Below are 23580 nucleotides of genomic sequence, written 5' to 3' on the forward strand. Positions count from 1 at the left end.
CTTTCAGGATTTTCCTTTCTGATGACATAAACCAGAACGTGTATGACAATTAGTTTCCAAGACATAAATTTTTTATTTTGGATAAATTACATCTGGACACCCTTTATTGTAGTAGGGTGCCTTATGCCATGATTATATGTAGATATTTAAGAAAAAGTAATTTATCACTCATCTAGTAAATTAAATAAAGAATGCAATTGGAAATGAATAGTTCATACCTGGCAGCTGTCACATGCCCGTCCAATGTACCTCTCCCGACACTTGCACTGTCCAGTCTCAGCATGACATCCATCAGTGTATTCAGACCCCAGTTCATTGCAGGCACAAGCTATAACAGAAAGAACTATACTTCAGCACAGAGGTGAACTGGATATCTAAATGTGTCACACACAAGAGAACCAGCTTTGAAATCTGGCTACATTCACTGTTTGTCAACTTCCCTCCCAGGACCAGATAACATTTCCAGCAGCCTGCTCTCAAACAATCTGTGGCACAGTGGTCAGAGTTCCTGGCTACAGATCCAGAGGTTCTGGGTTCGATTCCTGGTGCTACCAGATTTTCTGAGAAGTAGTAGTTCTAGAACAGGGTCTGCTCTGCCTCATGAGGATAACTGAGAAGCTACTTGAATGGAAAAGTAGTGGCTCCAGTCTAGAAAACCAAGATTAACGGCCGTGGGAATCCGTTGTGCTGACCACGTGACACCCTCTATCTGCTAAAGTTGGCACTAACTTCGCCAACAAGAGGTGGTCACTCGGTTGGTATAGTTCACTAGCGGACAGAAGGTCACGGAGTTTATTTTTGTTTGATTTTTTGTTTGTTCTCAAATATCCTAATCTAAATAGAAACTGAGGTTCTCACAGTGGTGGTTATGAAGAGTTTTTTTTTTAAATTGTTTCATTTTTGGCCCGTTACACTATCAATCACAAANAGGAAGATGTCACCTCCATCTTCAGGGCTGAAGAGTAAGCCAAGCAAGAAACCAGCATGAATCACACAGCAAGCCTGTTCCTTTAAAATGTTACTTGACGTTTAATGGGATACATAGCATTATATCCCAGAAGACAAAACTCATCATCTTAATCTAAGTTTTTGTCTTTAAGGTGATAAACTATATTCAATTCCTATTCAGGATAGGGATCACTGGCAGGATTTTATGAAAACAATAATGAATATTTTGACTTGTTGGGTGACTACTTTTGTCCGAACACTATGATGGTACCTTTTCCCACTTTATCTACAAGCTGTGCAGGTGGCCTCTATTACTGTTCCCCCACTCTCCACCACACTTCACCTGTTGGAACAGGAAGATAGTATTAGCTACCCAACATGGGCTCTACCGCATGGAGTTAATTATAATATTGGCCATGCCATGGCACAGACCATTAGTTGCTGGCTTCCCAACACAGTGGCCCAGGAGCAGTTTTTCTATGACTACTTAGATTTCCTCTACCAATTCTCATTCCACCATATGTTCTATGCCCATCTCTCATTCTGGGTTGGTGCAATAGGCCCACTAGTATCCGGCATACGAAGTAGTCTTGGTCTCACCCAATCCTATGAATTATTTACAAAGTAAGGAGTAAGAAATTAGTCTATAGGATTTTAGAAAAGACCTTTTTTATGACTAACACAACTATCCTAGACACTGACACTAAAATTTACAAGATTCAAACTGTAACTATTTATATTCCCCTAAAAATATATTCAGAACCTCTAATATACAAAGCCTACTTGAACCATTATCATTTTATGTGCAGCATGAAAGCATAAATCCTGAAATCTCTATTGAAGATTAGATTCTAACCAAACACACTCCTTAGCAAAGGCACCATTTAGTGAAATACAATTTCTAGTACTATTCTTGAAACTTACGTTTGCAGTCACTTTGTGTAGGATCACCATAGTGGTTTTGAAGACATTCATCACATCTCCAACCCCCAGTATTACCACGGCACTGCAAGCACTGACCAGTACGTTTATCACAAGGTCCACCTCCACACTCACAACGCCTACAAGTGGAGCCTGGCTCTTCAGGTGTTCCATAGAATCCACTGCTACATCTGAAACATGGAATTTAAACATCCATATATGTAACTCCATGGAGAAGATGAATCCAGTCTATGCTCTCCCACTGTATTTCTTTAAGGCACACCATAATATTAGTCTCCCATATATGATAATATTAAAATGAGTCTCAAGAAGGTATGAGGATGTGGAATGGATTTAGTAGGCTCAGAATAGGGTCCAATGGCAAGCTCTTGTGAATACAAAAATGAACCTTCAGGTTCCTTGAGAGCACAAACTTATTTCATCAGCTTAGCAGCTATCGGCTCTCAAGAAGTGCACTGATCCATGAGCAAGTTAGTCAGTTAGTATAATGACAAACAGTCACCTCAAACAAAGAAGCAGAGCCAGCCAACTTCTAATATATTGTGTATATCCAATATACCTAAGAGATACATAATGGGAAATCCATAATAGAGATTTTTTTATAAAGAAAAATATAAACATATATGACCACACCAAATATCATGAATATTAGTCACTTTATTCAAAAGTTAAATGGGGATGTATGTAAACACATAGCATGGTTATCTTAGTAGCTAATTTTTCTTTTAGAAAGGATGGTAGACTAAAACCCCATTAATATTTATCATGTGACATTTAAATATCGCTGATGTGAGAATTTCATCTCAAATTATGTACATATTAATCAAGCAATGATACAAACAGAAGAATATTTGTTTTGTTGAACCAGGGGAACGTCCATGAAGTTCTATGTGATGATGCATTTGCCTTTATCATATGCAAGTATTGCTTCTAGGGGGATCAAGAACTACATCACATATAGTTAGGGAATGCGACATGCGTTGCAGAAAAGCTTGCAATTCAGCACTGAAGTCTAATATTTTTATGGTGTTGGATGTGCTAAGCTTCACCACCTCATTCTTCCTCCCTAACTCACAACAAATTTCAGCATGAATTTCCCACACCCTCATACAATCTCCTCTTTTCCATCTCATAATCTCTTTCAGCAAACTACTTCAGTACTTCCAGATCTTTTATCAGGCACTGTTCAACATTTTAAACTTGACATTATGGTTCATTGTAAGATTAAGTCCAATGATCATGATGATGTCATGATGATTTCTTTCAAACAAATTGGAACTACCTACTAGGCTTAGCAAAATCATATTCCAATTCAATGTCACATTAAGTTTGACAGTTTTAAAACACAAACAAAATAAAATTGACCTAAAGGAGAATCATTTGTGAGGGTTAAAAATACTAGGCGAAGAGCAATGCAGTGTGTACCTTTCACAGTGGTCTCCATCGTATCCTTGTGGGCAGTCTGTACAAATATAGTCGATAACATTTTCGTCTGGTGATTTGAGTTCACAGTGTGGGCTGAAGTTGTTACTAGCCTCCACTAATGGGCAAGCACAACGCTGACAGTCTGATGGAGTACCCTGTGTTGCATCTCCATAGTAACCAGCTTCACAATAATCACATTTGGTGCCATTTGTATTGTGCTCACAAGCCTGAAAAGTAACATATACCCTTAAACATATATGGTAATTAAGGAATTATATTTTAGCAGTTTTGATCAAAAATATGTATCATTATAGCTGCAATACTCACTTGGTGCTCTTAAATGGCTTCTGAAAACTAAAGTATTAAGTGAAATGGGACTAAGGAAAACCAATTTCTTCATATGTGAGCCGATCCCTTCAGCTCATTGGTTGTAGTGCCCTCTCTGAGCGGCGGCGGCCGCGGATCACACTGTTTTTCCCTACTTTTCCTACTACCTATCCTTATTCCGTGGCATATTCTACATCATCACTCCTCTATCCTTTGTGATTCGGCTGAGGCACCTCGTCTCTTCTGCCTGGAAAGTCGTCGTGTACGGACGTCTCGCTCCGTAACTAAATTCTGTTTGGATCGGTGCCATGAAAGATTCGGTTTTGTAGTTAAACTCCAGGCAGGAGGGCCCATCTCGAGGTAACGCACATAATACTAGCATACTGATTATTGTTCTTGGAGGAATTGTGTAAGTTGAGAATGTATATACAGGTTTTGTCTGTATTGTGTGTGCAGGGGATTACAGAGATAGGATTATGCTAGCGTGAAGTTTATTATAAAGTATGCCTTATATGTGGTGTTGTGGCGGAGACAGCCTGTGCGAGTTGTGATAGGATATCTTATGGCTGGTTATGCTGATTAATTGTTGTGTTTTCTTTTGACACAAATTACTGGTCATATATTAAATGTTATTTGATTTTCTCGTTTACTTCTTGTTTTTTTTTTTTGAGTAATAGATAAGAGAACACCCGTTCCCCAGCTGGTGGGGTGGGGGCTCATATGTATCAAGGTATACTGTAGCTAGCTATATATTCAAATTATATGGATATGATATGCAACAAATCAGTTCCTCAGTGTTAATTATATTAAATCATATATTCAAATTGTTGTTCAACTTCTGTAAATTTGTGCTTCATTCCACACTTACTTATCTGTGCTACAAAACCAGGTACTCACAGCACAGTTTCCTGTGATAGGATCACATGTTGGTGCATGCCCATGACAGTCACACAATCTGCATTCTCCCTGACCTGGACTGGGCCCCACATGTGTGTAGCCATACCCACATGCCTCACACGACAGACCTGTATAGCCTGGTGGGCAGTCACAGTGTTCAACAAGGTGTGTCACAGATCCAGTGCCTCCAACCATTGCTCTCTGCACCATAGCAGTGATTAGACTGTTAGGAGTGAACAAACAGAATTGTAATCTTCAGAAATAAATGAATATTTCATGGTCAGGGACACAACAAAACTGTTCCGTGAAGTATATAGGGCTCTAACACCGGTATTTACTTCTGTCAAACTTCACTGCATGAAAAGTAAATCTGAAATAGTGACCTTTTACGGTCATCTGCTGGACTAAGTCTTCCACTTTATGCTCTGCATTCAAGACCTATGTCAGGCTCAGTTCACCATGTTTTATGAGAGTTACAGACGGTCTGGAGTCAGTCTGAGAGAAAGATACAGTGTCAGTATGGCATTCAAGCCTTCCTCTTTGCAGTGGTGTTAACAGACTGTTTGTTTTAACAGGTTTGTGAATTTTATAATATGAGGTAAAGGTAAGGTGAAGTTGCCCCTGTGCTTAACTAATTAAGGACTACGCCATGAAGGCGTATGGGGGAGTAGATGTATAGACCCACATTCTCTTGACCTCCGCACTAGCTGGAGGTGAGGGGTCAGCTTCATGCCCCAGTTGCTTTAACCCTGGGAAAAAGCCCCCAATACCCATTGTATATGAGGTTGGGTGGACCCCAGAGTCAGTCTGGACAATATATAGTCATCCAGGCTATAGCCAGATGTTATACTGACTACACTATCCTGACTCCTTTATAAATGACAGCTATTCAGAAAGTAAACTCCAGTGAATTGTTAAAAAAACAAGCAATGAGAAAAAACACATTCATTGTGTATGAAGAATATGTACATACTTAAGCTACAACTCAATGTATTCACCACTGAAATTGAGGCACTTATCTTGTCAGGGAATAAATTTCTGTACTCTGTGTCAAAGAAGTCTGCCACCTGTGAGCACAGCCACGTTTTTACACCTTCCATCAACTCATTATTTTTTTAAGTGCTGTGATCCTAACCAGTTCTTCAGGTAGGTAAACAGGTGGTAGTCACTCGGAGTGAGGAGGTGGGTGGTCAAATAACTCCCGGTTGAAATTCTCCATCATTACTTGTGCATGAGAAGCTCTACTCGTATGCGGAAGCACATTGCCATGGAGGAGCACTACAAGTGCACTGGAAGTCAGCATTCCAATCCTTTTCCCTGAATGGGCCTATGCAGTTCATTTAGTGTTTTGCATCACACTTCTGACATTATGGTTCCTTGTTGCATGCATTCAACTATCAACATTCTTTTCTTGTCCCGGAAAACGGTTACCATCAGCATTTTGACAGGCAGACAATGTTTGTTTAAAATTTTGGCTAATTTGTTGTGTGAATGTGTGTGCACAGACTGGTCTGACTACTCTTTGATTTCAACATTCACAAATGAAAGCCAGGTTTCATTACCTGTTACTTGTACAATGTGATTAAGAAATTCATTGCCATCTTTGTGGTACCACTCTAAAGAGTCAAAGCCCAAGTCATTTTCTGTGTAATCACATACAGGGAGGCAGACGAATTTATGGATGAACAGAGATCAACAACTGACTTTCTCAGGCCACTTTATTCTTGTGATGGGTTACACAAGTGCTTTCAGGAAATCTCAAGTTTGATGTTTTCGTGATTAAAATTCTTTCTCTAATGAAACATTGCCTGCTTTAGTGGGGTGGAAAATTATTTCATATCTTTCAAGCAAACTTAAAATCTTTCAACTCTTGGTATCTATATAAAGCAATAGTGATAACTAAACTGTTTGTAACTTTAGGTCCTCAACTAGTGAGTTTACAGGACGCTGTAGGAAATGGGTACACATGGCTTCACACTTGGGGAAGTCTGAGTTCACATCTACAGGTTTTATGTGCTAATCAAGGGGAATGTGTACATGAATGATTGACAAAAATTTCAAGATCAGTAAGTACACCCTGAAAGTAAGTGATGAGGTTGCTGCAATCATGACCCCAGGTGTGAATCAACTAAGCAACCAACTAACTAACAAACCAGAAAGTCCTATGGAGCAGAACCCAGCATATTTATTTTTATTTATTATTTTCAATTTTCAGTTCAATTTTAATTTTCTGGACAGAGCCCAGCTATTTATTCTTTTCTATTTTGAAGCCAATTTTCAATTATTGAACAGAGCCCAGCTTATTTATTTGTATTTATTCCCTTCTATTTTCAATTCAATTTTCAATTTCTAAGATTATAAGCAGAAATAAAATAATAGAATAATTGATGAAACATGAATTGGTAAAGATGTAGAAGCAGCAGCCTAATTTAAGGTACTTTACCAATAGCAGCCATGAAGGGAATAAGGAAAATGGGGGGGGGGCAAAAACCTCAATCAGGATAGATGGTTTTCAAGCCAACATTTGGACCGTGAACATCACACACACACACACAAAACTAGTGTTCCCCATTCAACCACAACATTTTACTAAAGCCCATGTTGGAAAGCTGATAGTCACTACAGCAATGACAAAATTCGACTCTTTAGAGAACCCAGAGGTTCATTACCATGTCCACAAGAGCCTATCACTATCCCCAAACCTGAGCCAGATTAATCCAGTCCACATCGCCAAGTCCCCTTCATCACTATGTACATAGAGTTAGGGGACAGGAAATAAAGGATTAATCTTAAAACCAAAATTACTACAGCAAATTATGTCATAAGAAATTTCATAAACTGACAGTATGTTACCTTCCCTCAACTTGATCAGTGTGGAATTTTGCTCTGAGCAGGACATGTTTCACATGTGTAAGTACGCTCATCAGATCATCTCTGCTTGCTGGAGCGCCATGATAATCATGCCCAATGATATCTCTAATATCATTTGGTATATGATACCAGGCATCTTCATGAAGTGGGATAGTCAATGTAGCATTAGGAGGCTTGTATGAATGATCTCCCGTACCAAGCCGCAATCCATTGCTCCCCTGGGAAAAACAGCATTATGTACATAGCTCAGGAACGATATTGACAAATTATTAAAAAAAAAAGATTTGTAACGAAATATATAAAAAGGTTAAAAAATATGCATTAAAACCTAGCCCTGTTGACAGCAAAGTCTACCTGCACAGCGCAAGAACCACATAATAGTATGTCACCTACAATTATCTTATTTTTATGAAAAGTTTTGATTTCTGGAAACATTATGACATTACATCAGTCAGGTATGTATAATATCTATAAAACAGAAAAACTATATAAATATATGTATAAGATTAGACTTTACACTTACCACATAACATTCCCAATCCATGCATAAGACGAAATCAACAAACTTATCAACCCTGCTATGGCTTACAGAAAGCAGGACTACATGTAGAGAACTATTGTAAATTATGCATAAATGTGTTGTAGTGACAGGAATTTACTCATTTAGTGTTCTTTTATTCTTACTGTAAACAGTTTCAAACACTCAGCAAACAACATGATTTTTAGTGGAAAAAGTGATGCATTTACATGTTCTTACATAAATTACTATATTATCTTCTATTCTGGACTGAGAGCATCTGAAAGCAGGGTTCAGAGAAGAATATTTGAACCTAACAGACAGAAAGCAATAACAGGTTGGAGAAAACTTCACAATGATGAGCTTCATAATTTGTACTTTCCAGCAAATAATATTTTCGTCACCAATTGTGAAAAAGACACTAGTGGGGTAATGCATGTAGTACGAGTGGAACAGATAATTTCATAAAACGTTTTAGTTGGATAATGTGAGGAGAAGAGACAACGTGAGAGTCATAAACAGGGAACAATATTAAGATCAGCCTTAAAGAAATAGAATATGTGGACAAGATTCACTGCTTAGGTAGGCTGTGGCAGGCTCATGTGAACACATACTGAACTTTTGGGTTCCATAAAAAGCAAGAAATTACTTGATCAGCTGAGAGACTATTAGCTTCTCAAAAAGGATTCTGCTTTGTGAAGGTAGTTAATATGTTCATCTCTTGTTCACGACGTGGCTACTTGTGAGCATTTTCCATCATCCAACTAATGAACATTTTTATAAAAATTCGGTGAATCTGTGACTAACTTGTGCATACAAGACACAATCCCACGATTCAACACAATCTAAAAATTAGTGGAGAAATCTGAGAAAAATTGTTTGTACTTTCCTAATTGAAATTTTATGTACTATTAGAAGTAATGACAGAGGCCTGAATTTTGACAATGAATCAATAATCCAATATTTTGCTCTTGTGCCTTGTACTCTAATTTCATTTGGGCATGTTGCAGCAAAGGGGATAAGCATGTTCACTGCTCACACTTTTAACACTTATATTATGTTGTCTCAGAAATTAACAAATGGAATTTATCACATTCTATGAATGGAAGACAGACAAATTCCAAAAATTTTAACATAAAACCTAATAAGACAGCAAAATATGTGGTACCCGCAGATAAGCTGGAGGAACCCACCTAACCTTCAAGAGGATGGAACAGACTAAACATGGTCTAATCCATGGAGATGATGATGGATTTTACTGAATCATTCTTACAATGCAGAGTAATATTCTTAAAATTTCAATATTCTTGCATAAGCATGCAGTTTTGGACTTATCAGTACTGAAAAGAGAATACTGCACCCAGATTTTTCTCTCTTAAGGATGCATTTTATAAACGCCCTATGAAACAATTAAATACCAGTTGCTTGATAAGTAATAATCTCCTTCTTAAGCTCAACATCTGTTTTTGTAAGAATCTTTAATATTTAAAAGCAGCAAAATTTAGCTTAAAAGAATGTCTGGGAAAAAGTCAAACTCAAGATTTAAAATGATGAGAGCACTATATATATACAGTAAAACTTGGTTATAGCAACATCGGTTTCTGCGACACCTTGTCTATTGCATCAAATATTCAATAGTACGAACTAATTCCTCATAAAGCAACTGTTTTTATACCTTGCTTAGTACGACATGCATAAANTGTTACATTAGTCTATACTTAACTACGTATTTCACTATAAAATGCAACATTTTAACTCGGTTTTGGTAGATTTTTACGTGACTGACATAAGGCTACTGTGGAAGTGCCCATTTCGGTTACAACGACATTCATTTATAACGACACTATTTTTAGGTCCCTTTGATGACGTTATAACCAAGTTCTACTGTATATATATATATGGGAGGATAATAATAAAATAAATAGTAATGGAATAGGGTGGGATTGTGTGGACTGAATATAACCCTCTCAGGATACAGCCTTTGGCAGACTTTTGTGAACAGGTCATTAACTTTCAGGCTCCAAAGAAGAGGAAATTTCTTGAACATCGGAATAAACATTTTTATGATAAAGTATTATTGATTGAGGACTGTATATTACCCTTTTAAATGATGTGTTATTCCACTGTATAACATCCCAAGTTACAATTACAGGTTTGACTGTTATTTCTTAGGTAGTACTCACGATAAGAACCATGTTGGGTCCAACAGTCGGTCTCCCGCTGGTGTCTCCACGCATCACAACCCAGCTCACACTAAAGCTCACATTGGATCCATAGCTAGTCAAAAGATTGCCACGGTATTGTTCTGGAGCCAACCAGAAGTAGCTCTCGACACCTGGTAACTCATAGTTACCAACTGATAGCTGCCTTGTTTCTGTGTCTAACGAAGGAAGAACTGTTCTGCTCACTGCTAGGTCACTTACCAGCCACCCTGACAATGCTGAAAACTGAGAAATATAAAACCATTAGACCTGTAGCAAATGTGCAAATATCTTAAGACTGGGATGTGATGAGGTGCAGTTTAGTAGATAGGAACAGGACTTTCAGAGGAACCTACTGCAGCCAGCTTCAGTGTAGAAGAGTAAGCCATGAAGGGAAAATTGTAGAAATACAGGGATGGGAGGACTGAAATGGGGCTATGACTGAACCAGTGGACATGATGAGACATTTTCAAGGAGCACAGTGAAAAAACATATGAGAAAGGATGGTGGGTAAAGACAGAAGACAAAGTACTTAAAATAAAGATAAGGTAAATAAGTGAAAAGATGCAGGAAGAAAAGAGAAGGGAAATGCAGATAGGAGGAGAAAGAAGAATAGAAACCCAGAAGAGCCCATGGCTTCTACCCTCTGAACAGAATCCCCTTCACAGCCATTGGTTCTACTGGGTTCCTTGTAGCCCTGTTCCTAAGCCCTCTCTTCCCTCTTTGTTCCACTTTTCTGTACAGCTTACACATCTACACTGAAGATGGAGGCAGCAGGTTTCTCTAGAATGTTGGTATCTATCTGACAAACTACATGGTGTCACATTCTAGACTACTGCAATCTTAATATTCACTGCTGGGAGAACCTGAAATCACATGCAAACATCTGTAGAAATTATGATTAGGAATCTCTCAGCAGATACAAAATTTAAATGGCAATATAGGTGACTGCAGAAAATATTTAAAATTTTGATGGTAATGTGAGAATTGTGTTGGTAAATTTTAAGAGAAACAGAATGAATTAGGTCTTGAGTCTATAACTTACAGTCTCAAGCAGCAGGTCTGTACTGGAATGACAAGACCTGCTCACACCAGAGCAGTAGCATTGCATACATCCATCAGGGTTATCTCTGCTCAAAGCAAAGTAACCTGGCTTGCAGCGATCGCATCTTTCACCTTCCACATTGTCCTTACAGGTGCAACTTCTTTCACAGTCAGTCATCAAGTCAATTCCTCGAATATCACATGGACATGGGGTACAGTTGGGGTAATCTCGAAAACCTGGGGCACATACATCACATTGTGGACCCCCAAATCCCACACGACATTCACAAATTCCTGCTTCCTAGAATGTAAAAATTAACATGTAAATACATTAATTTCTCTCACACAGTAATGTCATTCTTCATATTCTCAACAATTTTTATATCATTTAACAATATAAACTATTATTTACATATTCCAACAAATATAAAAATAAAAAAATTAATACAACATATATACACTGAAAATTATAAGGAATATTTTCTCAGTTTTACTTTTCTTCAACTAGAAACATGTTTATTTGTTGCGTGATGATGTGAAATTGTCATTGCAGGTTAAGTCACATAAGCCCAATGAAGTGGAAAGGTCTTTGTTCATAGAAACATAAAAAGCATTATTCAATTAATTTCCACTATAGACCCCAAACACACATTTGTCTCACTGTGAGACTAGCTTTGACACATGCACAAATATACAGGTGGAATTCACAATCCATGAATCTCACAAAAGTTACTAATATGGAACTAGAGTGTAAATGGACATAGTGTTTTATAACTTTAGTATACAGTCAAATATTAGTGTCTAGACATGGGGTTTGGATTGGTAATTGGATTTACTGAACTCTTACAGCTCACAGCTACAAGTAACTATAACTAGCAACAGCTGTCTCTTCTGGCTTTCATGTCACAATATAATTTTCACAGTGTTTCTCTTTAGATGTAAGTATGAAATGAAGGGCAATTTCATTATAAATTTTGACCAAAATCACACAACAGTCAGAGATATCTTATTTCTTTATGTAATCACCCTGCTTGTCAATGCACAGTGGAACCCCCATTTAATGTACCTTGATTTAAGGTGTTCCCTCATTTTAATTTCGATTTCAGTGACTCAAGTCAACACCCTCAGTACTAAATGTTCTACAATTAAGAACTTCCTCAGTTTAGTGTTCAAATTCACTGATCCCCAAAGAAACTTTAAGTGTGAGTTTTGCTGTATTTGGTCTATCAGTACACAAGTTTCCCGATTCTGTAACATTAAAATGTTTTCTGCTGGGCTTTAAGCCATTCTTGCACAGCTTCTTTCCATGGCTGATGTTTATGTCACACAAAATTCATCAATGCTGATTCCTCAGTTGCCATAGATGTGTTGAACAACTTTGTCCCTAACCTTGGCACTTTTAGCTGACAGCTGGGAACATTCATCAACATTCACTGCCATCTTTGAACATTCTCTTCTGACTTATATATTTTTCTCATCATGTTGAGCCACTGATATACCTGTTTGTCTGCTAAGTGTCACTGTTCTTCAAGATATCTGACCCAAAAAATCAGATCACAAGTCACTGTTCCTCTTTTAGGTATTCTATTAATGGAACAGCCATTTTGAAGTATCTCAGCATTATCAGTATTTAAATATTTGTAAAAACCAAGTAGGTGGAAATGACAGAAGATTCACATTGTTTATGTGCACCCATCATCATCTCCAGCTCTGTTAATATTTCTGATGGTAATCAAAATTGTCTTTGAATTTTAACTTGCTCTCTCATAAGATTCTAAAGATAGGCAGGCATCAAAATTTCTTGTGAAACACAACATATAATCTAGCATAATGTTACTACTCAATAAAAAGAAACTCAGAAGGTAATATATAGTTTTATGCTACTTTTTTTAAATGCTAGTAGGGTGGGACCAAGTCCCTTGTACTGTGGCCACTTCTGGCCTATTGTACCAGCCCCAGATGATAGGTGAGGGTGATTGTGGAGCAATTGGTGGAATGAAGATTGGCAGGGGAAACCGAAGTACTTGGAGAAAACCTGTCCCAACGTCACTTTGTCCACCACAAATCCCACTTGACCAGACCCAGGATCGAACCCGGGCCGCCACGGTGGGAAGCCAGCAACTAACTGCTTGAGCTATGGCGTGGCCCAATTTATGCTACTTAGTTTTCTTAGTATCAGAATCCTGCATGTAGTCTACTCCAACACAGGGTGAACATAGAACATCTATTTGCATGCATGCATTTACTTCTTTAATTCAGGTTGCAAAATTTAGGTTCAGTGCTTAATTAATAATTATTTCTTGCTAATGTGATATTATCATGATTTAAATTTTGTATCTTCAATTCCTTTCCTGCAATGGTGAAATTAATAGCTTACATTGTTTTCTGTACCTTGCCTGTAGAATCCCCATCCTGCGTACATCGTCCTGTAGCACCAGGCTTGTTGTCACAGTTGCAGGGCTGGCAAGGAGCTGGATCAAGTAAGGATACACCTTTCGGTCGATACCACCCATCTTCACATCGCTCGCAGTTTATGCCTGTTGTATGCGCCTGTGAATTGTAAAAAAACTCAATCACTGAGAATGTACTGGTTAGGAATTTTATGAAATATCAACTGCAAAACATCCACAGTGGACACAAAATAATAGTGTCAGTTGAACTCTACTTATAGACTCACACACTCGTGGAGCTGAGCCCTTCTTGAGAAGCTGCTTATTGTGCAGCTACTCAAGAACTTTCCAGCAATTCATAGAACCTGAAGATTCATTACCATGTTCAGAAGAGCCCTCCACTGGTCCCAATCCTGAGCAACATCTATCCAATTCATACCATCCCATCCTATTTCTCTAAGATCCATTTTAATATTGTCCACCCACCTATGCCTTGGTCTTCCCAGTGGTTCCTTCCTTCTGGCTTCCCCACCAATATCCTATATGCATCCCTCTTCTACACCATTTGTGCTGTTTTGATTGACCAATACTGGGACAAACTAGGTCACTCAACCTAACACTAATATCCAAAGTCTAGAAATTATGAGTGACTTACAAATGGAATTCTAGATTACAGGGACATAATATACTAGACTGCAACTACTCATGTAAACCATTATGAAAGAAGCACTCAATCCAGCATCCTCACTTCTTGGCTTAGGTTCCTAATTTGTGCAGTGAGCAAAGGAAGTGTTATGCTACACATATCTTAAACCATATAAATATATATAAAATATCATAATCATCCAATCTGTGAAACACTTACTCATAATTATGATGTACCTGAAATAAGAGACTCACCGTGCAATTTATGCAGACACCTCCCCCACGATACTCCCCATATACATCTCGACTCAGGTGAGCAGCTGCAGCTGTAGCATTGTAACGACAGCTGGTGGCATGTCCATAACACTGGCATGGCTCACATTGTGCTCCGTCAGATGGAGTCCCAGCACGCCATGGAAGCTGATTGTACAGTGGACAACAGCGGTCACAGTTGGGACCACAAGTATTATGCTGGCACTCACACTGTGCCCTCTGCAATACATAAGCATGGAAGTGGATTATTTTATATCTCAGGCTGTGAAATTTTTTAAATTTCTTTAATGTACATGGAACAGGCAACTAGACTGAATTCTTTAAGCTGACAATAATTATGATAAACTTATTCTGTGCTTTCAATATGACTGCCTGAATATACTGGGGGGAAAACAAGGTGCCAATGACAAAATTATAATTAAGCTCACATAATTCATTTGGTATCTAGGCCTCTTGTACAGTTTACAAAACAGCACTGCTTTATAACATAGGGATCTCCAAACAATTAGTGAAGTGTAATATCAAAAGGTGACAAGTTCTAGCCATAGAAATGAAGGTGAAAGAAAAAACTCCTTAAGACCAGAAAAGAGATGATCATGGCCTTCATATGGTATTAATGCACATATCTAGAAAGGCACAGAGAAGCCATTAAACCCTTCAATCAAGACTGATTGTCCTGAGTGGAGCGCTGAGTCTCCTATAAAAAATTACACATGCTGTTCAGGGAGTAACTAACTTACTGAATGCAAATTCTGCATTGTACATGCACATTACAGTATAATTGAACATAATAAAAGTCATCACCTGTAAAATGCACAGATCAGCACTAGGCTCATTTTTAAATTGCCTTTCAAAAAATTAACAGTGGGGTACTTGTAATCATTCAATTTCCATGTAATTATGCAATAGTTAATTATGCATTACTTATATTGGTACCCATCTGTAGAGAAACATTTAAATGAACTTTAAAAGGCTGTTGGATGCACATCGCAAAATATTACCATTCCTTACATGGGTGAATATCTGCTAAAATAAGTTTTCTGATGTTCCTGTCTTTAAGTACTGTGCCATGAATGTGTCAGAAAAAATGAAGTTACAGCTCCACATCTCAGCACCAGATGAAAATTAGCTGTCACCTTTGTGTTCTAACTGCTTTGTCCATGGATAAAGGAGCATCATGAGGTATTCTATGGACTGCTCCCATAGTAACCTCTCTCAGCTAAGGCCGCGCCATAGTTCAAGCGGTTAGTCGCTGGTTTCCCACCGTGGTGGCCTGGTTTCGATCCCAGGTCTGGTCAAGTGGGATCTGTGGTGTACAAAGTGGCACTGGGGCAGGTTTTCTCCGAGTACTTCAGTTTCGCTGCCAATCTTCATTCTACCAAATTCTCCATCATCATAATCACCTGGGGCAGGCTACAATAGGCCAATCAGTGGCCGCAGTGCCAAGTGGACCCAGTTGGACTCTACCCCCCACCCACTAAGTGAATCCTCTCTCAACTAATGTTATCAAATGTCTCAAACTCGCCAAGAGTAAGAAAAATGTTTACACTCTACCAAACATACATAGTTTACATGTCTGACAAATTAAATGTCAAACATTTTCATTTTAAGTTCAAAGATATGTGTGTCGTTATGGTATTTACATCTTCCCAGTACAGTACCAGCCCAACTAAGTTCATGCTTTTTAAACACTGTAGTGTTTCTGATATTAAAATCAATATCCAATAAAGAGCTCAGCGGTTGGAAGTTTGGAGACATAATGTGTCTGTGAGTGTTCCTTTTATGTCTGTGCTTTTGAAGAGCTAACAAGGAGTTACTGTGCATATACACAGCTACCAAAATAATCTTAACTGTAATCTTCATTACCTTAAACCTCAATTGCTCTCCTACTAATTACATATTTCCAAAAGGATGACCACTCTGCACACAGTTCATCACTGTGGCACTAATGAGCTCTATTTTTGGTGAAAGGAAAGACTTAAGGGACATTTGGTTACTCAGGTCACCTGACTTTACTCTGCTTGACTTGTCATGAAAAGGCCACACTTGTATACATATCTTTTGTTTCTATGGTGCTATATACCAATGTTTTCTGCAAGAGAATGATTTCAACGGATGTTAGCCCACCTACATTACCTGATTTCATTTCAGGCAAAATATAGCAATGTATTTCTCACAATATTTCTGAACTTACATCTTCATTGATTTCACTGAAACTGCAGACAAGATAGAGTATATGCCCACAAACATGTGGAAGCCAACTGTAAATTCTGTAAATTATGTGTTATAAAACTGATTGCGCAAGGACTTTAAGCTCACCTTGTACAATACCTAAACATTTAATACCAAATTTTGTCAAAACACATTTATGGATAGATTTCTAATGCATGTCTACAGGTACAGTAATGCTACCAGTGATGTTCATTTCTTCATTAAGTGAACCCAAAAGCAGCATTTTACCTTCCTACATAATATAGACTCTGTCTCCACTACTCACTCCAAACTTTCCATTTTGCGTACACTTGCTGGCATGGCCTGAGCAGACACACTGGCCTCCGATACTGACATCCTTGATGGAGTAGAAGAGACGCCTGGTCACAGAGGCATCATCAAGGCCTGGTGACAATGACATAAACTCTTCGTTCAATGTGCGTATTTTCTGCAGACGCAGACGCACAAAGCGGGCAAGTGTGAACTCCAGCAACTCAGCACTTGATTCATTTGCCCCAGGACGACCAACAACCAGAGATGTATGAATCTGAGGTGTAAAATAACATTATTAATAAAAAAGAGGCAACATATTTGATATTTAATATTATTAAAATTCAATAAAAATTAATAATACGTAAATAATAGTATTTATTATATTGTGGCCATAGAACCGTTGCTAAGCAGTGAATCTGTAAATATCGGTCATTGCTAGGTAACATCCGCAACATTCACGCACGCAAAAATACAATTTCGTTTTCTGTGTGATCCGCGATGCAAATGTTGCTATGCAATGACGAGGTAAATACGCCTCTAAAACAATAGAGGCTGTGTTCTCTGCGGGGTCCGTGCCGAGGACTTATCTTGAAGACAATTGACGCTACAGGAGTCAGTTGAGGGTTCACCTATTGAGTGGGCAATGGAAGCGGAATAATCTCCATTGCTAAGATTCGTGTAGTGAAGACAAGGCAGAGGAATAGCCATCATGGAGAGCTGATACTAAGTAAAGACTAGTGGAAATAAATTGAGAAGACTTAGTGTCGAGTGATTTGTAGTGTGGAAATCGGCAATAATGTAATAATTATTTGAGGTTATGACCTGCAGGTTGTTAATAAATCCAAATACCAATCCAAACACTGTCTCAGTCACCCAAACACGTGACAATGTTATGGTTATTAAGATATTCTTGCAAAAAACACAGATACTTTTCTTTAAACCAAAAATAAAAAAAAATCCTGGTTTGAGAGGCCTTCTGAAAGATTTAAACAGGCTGTAATTAAAATTAATAAAAAGAGAGAAAGCAAATTATATTATAAAGTACTACATGAAACGCAATGGTGTGACAGGAACGCTCTAGAATCATATTTGGTAGGTGCTCGATCCGAATTTCTGCAGGAACGCCGGCTATTCTGCATGAGGGCTTTCATGGTTTTCCTCATTCCTCTTATGTAAACGCCGGCACAGAACCTCGAATAGGTCAAGAACACTTCCTTTACAGCTCATCAATCATCCCCCATTCGATGGTGTATAGTCTAAGATACTGAAAGCCTGGTAAAACACACCACAATAAAATTATATGTAACACCTGCATCTGTGGTTTCACATGTGGACTACTGGCACACAAGTTTCTAGTACCAAACTTCCGCCCCTGCAACGTCCCATGCACCAGAGAAACCTGCTCTCATATCACACACACTACTTATTTTGTTGGGGCACGCGGTAGCGTAGTTGGTTGAGGGGCTATGCTACAAGCCGGAAGGTCGCGGGTTCAAGTCCCGATGAGGTCATTGGGTTTATTTCAATTGACCTAATCCTACCAGCCGCACTAGGTCCTGGGGTTTACTCAGCCTCTAACAGAAATGAGTACCAGGAATTAATTAAATAATTTTCCTGGGGAGTAAACAGAGGCCGGGGCGTAAGGCTGACAACCTTACCGCCATCTGTGAGCCGACTGTCTAGATAATGTGGGACCCTCAACGTCTCACAACCCTATGGGCCTTCGCGGCCTGTTACAGGGATAGCTTTACTTTACTTTACTTTACTTACTTATTTCACTTCAGCTGCTCGATGTAAACAATTGGGGCTACTTTTATGCAATGTAACGACAATAAATTTTACAGATTTTCTCTTAACTCTTGCAAAGCAGTGGTCACTGTATGTACCACCTGTTTAAACATTAAAGAACTCTGCATTATATTATGGGTTTCATACGAATCTCACATTAAAAAGCGGCGTTGCCAGTTGGTCTTCATAATGGAGATGTAGTGTGTTTACTAAGAAGGAGGTTTGTAAATGCCGTTTGGATGAAGGCCATGACTCAAAGAGTTGACGTGACAGTGTAAATTACTCACTCCAAACTCGTCTACAGACAGCCAGAAATACTGACGAGTCGGAGAAGTTGCCGAAACTCCAAGGCGTTAGCCACACAGGGCAATGACAAGCTAGGGCATTTAAATGAAATGCGACTGATTAAAATGCATGATGCCACCGCCACTACATATATCTGGTTTATTTAACGACACTCTCAGTAGCTCAAGGACCGCCTCTGTGGTCCAGTGGTCAGAGTTCCTGGCTACAGATCCAGAGGTCCCGGGTTCGATTCCCGGCGCTACCAGATTTTCTGAGAAGTAGTGGGTCTGGAACGGGGTCCACTCAGCCTCGTGGGCGTAACTGAGAAGCTATCTGAATGGAAAAGTAGCGGCACACTGGAACGTGTTTACCGAGCCGTTGCCTAGAAACGCTTTGAGCAAATCTGTTACATTATGGAGTAACAAGAATGAAACGAAGCACACATTCAGTAGCAGATATCTTGTGATATTTTCTCTCTTTTTTAACGAATTAACTGATTTTACGTTTTGGAAAGACTGCAGTATACTCGTAGGTCCCACTGAGGACGAAACCTGTAGAAGCATTCCTGGTATGGATAAATGTTAAGAAGTGGACAGACTAGCACAGCAGATGGGGCGAGCAGGGGACTCCTGCATGGATTCGGGGGCCTTGGGTGGCACTCGACTACGGGCTTAGATGGGACTAGGTGGAGGCTCTGCTGCCCCTGCAGCACGCCAGAAGGCGGTTGGAGGACTGCCTTCGCCAGTGCTTTCGGGGGGCGAAGCTTTCTCTCCCTCCTTTGACGGCTCACGTGTTGGGTCTTCTGCTTTTCTTCTGTCACGAAGAGGCAGTCAAATCTCTCAGGAGCTCTGGTGAGGGTTCAGTAAGGACAAAGCTGTAAGAGGCCTCTTGACAGAGGTGAATAACCCGACTATCAAGAAGACTGTGACAGGCTGGGGAAGAAGCGAGCCAGTAAAGGGATGCTCAAACGCAGGTGTCAGTTGTTGACATTTGCAGTCGACATAAAGTGACCATCAGCCCTCAAGGGCTATCATGAGGAGTCCACGAAGTTGAGACTGAGTGTGATCTCTTGACGAAGGTGAATAGCCTGCCCATCAAGAAGAAATGCACAAGCTACTGATCGAAAGCAGACCTCTTCTGAGGGATATTGGGAATTTGACTGGGGCTAGTGGTTGGGGCTCTGATGACCCTGTCGGCAAATGACAGGGTGCGCCTGGGACGTTCCGCTGCCAGCAGCCCAAGAGAAGATGACATTCTGGAAGTGCTCAAGTTGGCTGGCCATGGACCTGAGACATATGACTACATGGTTAGGAGCAGAGCCTCAATCTGGGGGCTTCTGCCGAGGCTCCTAAAGAGCCCGGGCAACCACAGGGGGTGGGGTGCGCACAATGAACCCACTAGAAGTGTGTTTGCTTAAGGAGCGAATGTACATAGCCCCATATCAACTTAGCACTGTATTATGAAGCCCCATCATCGAAGTTGCTAAACATAACTTGTCAAAAGGCTGTAACATGTACGAAATCAAGTAATAAATTTCGACTTCAGAAACTAACAATTTTTGTTTAGTGATAATGCCAATAGCGCTGAAAAAAGCAGTTTTATTGCTAAATGTTTAGAATTCATTTTCGGGGGAATTTTCAAACAGCTAGGTCCAACCGAAACGGCGGGAGGTGCTAGGTTCGAATTTTGGCCGGAACACCGGCTACCTTTACTCGCGTTTTTCGTGGATCTCCTCAGTCCCTCGAGGCAAATTCCGACAGAGTACCTCGATTAGGCAAAGGCCACCGCCTTCCAAATATTTTCCATTTCATCAGACATCCTACCATCCGACGCAAAACAGTCTCAGGCACAGCAAGCGTCGTTAAATAGCCCACCACCAAAAGAAAGAAGTTTCTGCTTCGTAATTCATGAAGCTGAACTGCTTTCTTTTAACTAAACGGTGTAGCCTAGAGAGTGTAATTACGAAAGTAAAAAAAAAATGTGTTTCGTTTTATTCCATGTTTCTATCTGTTTTATATTTACTGTGTTTACTTTCGAAAAATATGGTAAAATTAGAATGTATGAGAACGGTAACATAAAAAAAATTAAAGTCAAATTTAGGGCAGAATAAATTTAGGTGATGTCTGCTTGCTATCATTCAGTTCAGACTACTTGGTCTAATTGTCTCCTATCTGAGGATGTGAAGAGTGCACGAGTGTAAGTGTGAAATGGGCCTCTCACATCCATGGGAAGAGAGGTTGAGGGTGTTTCAGAACAGGTTGCTGAGGACAATATTTAGACCTAAAAGGGAGTATTTTGTATTTCTAGTGGGGTGGGACTAAGTCCCTTGTACTGCGGCCACTTCTGGCCTATTGTACCAGCCCCAGATGATAGGTGAGGGTGATTGTGGAGCAATTGGTGGAATGAAGATTGGCAGGAGAAACCGAAGTACTCGGAGAAAACCTGCCAACGCCACTTTGTCCACCACAAATCCCATTTGACCAGACCAGGGATTGAACCAGGGCCGCCGCGGTGGGAAGCCAGCGACTAACCGCTTGAGCTATGGCGCTGCCTAAAAGGGAGTAAGTAAATAGAGACTGATGAAAGTTGCATGAAAACTTCTTAGTTCGTGTTCTTCGTCAAATAGTAGTAAGGTGATCACATCGAGGACAATGAGATGGCAAGTGGGGAATGTACGGTACATGAGAGAGAGGGCACAACTCCTGAAAATGTTGGTGAAGCAATCTAAACTGTTGATTACAACTTTTACCTATGCGAAGAAGAGAAAACCGGGATGGCATTACAACATACTGGCCGAACTTATCATCAAAATCATCACTGTCATCATCACCATCGCCACAAACGTCATTTCTATAGAACAGATCGTCTGCAGAAGCTAATGGTCCTTCATCTGGACAATAATTCTCACCTTTCATGAACTGCCATGTTCACAAGAGGCTGCCACTTGACCCATCATGTGCCAAGTTAACCTTCATACAAGCCGAAAGGTCGCGGGTTCCATTCCCGACGATTTCATTGGATTTTTTTTTTAAATGACCTAATCCTTCCAGCAGTACTATGGCCCTGGGATCGACTCAGACTCGTACCAGGAATCTTCATGATGGGTAAAGGGCGGTCTGCGCGTAAGGCTGACAACCTCACCGCCATCTGAGAGTAGATTGTCTAGAAAATATGGGGGCCTCGAAGTCTCACAACCCTATGGGCCTCCACGGCCTGTTACAGGGACAAGTTTACCTTTTTTCCTTACTTCCAGTTTGTATAACTCAAAACGAAGACAGAACACACACACATACCCAGCAGGCCCAACAGTATAACACACGCAGTCACAGGAGCAAGAGACAACAAAAGCACAACACACACACGATAGTGAAGGAGTGCTCCGACAGAGGAGAATGGGCGTGACTGACGTAGTGAGGTGCGACGTAGCGATGTAGAATCCTGAACAATTTTAATATTGTTAACGTTTGACATTTGTCAGTGTATATGATAGATATATATTTTAGTTATTTTAATGTGAGGACAAGGCATGCAATGAACTAGTTTGGCGTGGATTGAGTAAGCACCTGAAGATGGCATTATTATGCCGAAACATGTAGTGCGAGTGAGAGAAGGAGATAGATGAGNCAAGTTTACCTTTTTTCCTTACTTCCAGTTTGTATAAGTCATATTTATTGCTATTTTCCCTCTATCCCATGTCCCCTAGAGGCCTCTTCCGTTTACGTTTTCACTAAAAGTGGGTACATATTTATCATTTGCCCCAAAGTGCGCTACACTGGCATTCCAACTCTATTATAATTTGTTCCTTTCACATTCAGGATTATTAGGTCCTTCAATATTCCACTCGTAACACATTTTGTGTCTCTATTTCTCTAATGTTTCAGGCGATAAATTCTAAAAATAAAACGTGCCTGTGAACATGAATACAACATTTAGGGTAACCCATTTATTGCAATGTGTTACTGAAAATTAATTACATGGACATGTAGTTATTAAATTCTTACTGTAATGGAAACACGCAAATGAGAAGGTACATTAGAATCATAACCATGCCATACCTCGCCTCCTTCGAGTGGGTTCAGTTTCGAAAAGTAGGATGTGCAGATGACGTCAGAATCCCTTTTGTACGAGGGTTTTCCCCTCGTGGGCTCAATCCCGTATCGTGTCCAACATTCGTCGTCACTGTGAGCATAATACTGCCACGGTCGGTACGTGCTGCCATCTATCGAACGCTCCAAGATCCAATTCGCGGGTCTTGGAGATATTGCAGATTTCACTATCACATACGCCACCTGGTACACCTGAAACAGTAAAACACCACAGTTCACAATGTGGTAAGCTTACAAGATAATTTATGCAGTATATTGGTATAATTAGACCGCGACTTTACTGGACATTCTCCACCATCCTGCGATATGTTTAGGCTCTACTACCGCCTTCATGTAACTGGTTGCCATTACGGAACTGAAAAAGGTAACATTGTCTTGTGCGTAATTAATTAAGCATTACATCATTAAGATATAAGGCGAGGTGGAGGTATAGCTCC

The 23580-nt window shown here is 39.7% G+C and overlaps 1 protein-coding gene across 1 annotated transcript in view; it reads right to left on the reverse strand.

Annotated features, from left to right (window-relative positions):
* Window positions 1-218: 218 nt before the first annotated feature.
* LOC111869566 (laminin subunit alpha-1) overlaps window positions 219-23580 on the reverse strand; it is a gene marked incomplete at its 3' end in the record, with an annotated part of 139275 nt that continues 115913 nt past the window's right edge. The window contains 11 exon segments of the mRNA XM_023861193.2: window positions 219-328; window positions 1873-2060; window positions 3316-3542; window positions 4540-4762; window positions 7393-7628; window positions 10111-10374; window positions 11174-11473; window positions 13564-13722; window positions 14463-14699; window positions 16978-17238; window positions 23093-23335. Of these exon segments, the coding sequence (XP_023716961.2) occupies window positions 219-328; window positions 1873-2060; window positions 3316-3542; window positions 4540-4762; window positions 7393-7628; window positions 10111-10374; window positions 11174-11473; window positions 13564-13722; window positions 14463-14699; window positions 16978-17238; window positions 23093-23335 (2448 nt within the window).

Source organism: Cryptotermes secundus, unplaced genomic scaffold (assembly GCF_002891405.2).
Source record: "Cryptotermes secundus unplaced genomic scaffold, Csec_1.0 scaffold486, whole genome shotgun sequence".
NCBI classification, from domain to species: Eukaryota; Metazoa; Arthropoda; class Insecta; order Blattodea; family Kalotermitidae; genus Cryptotermes; species Cryptotermes secundus.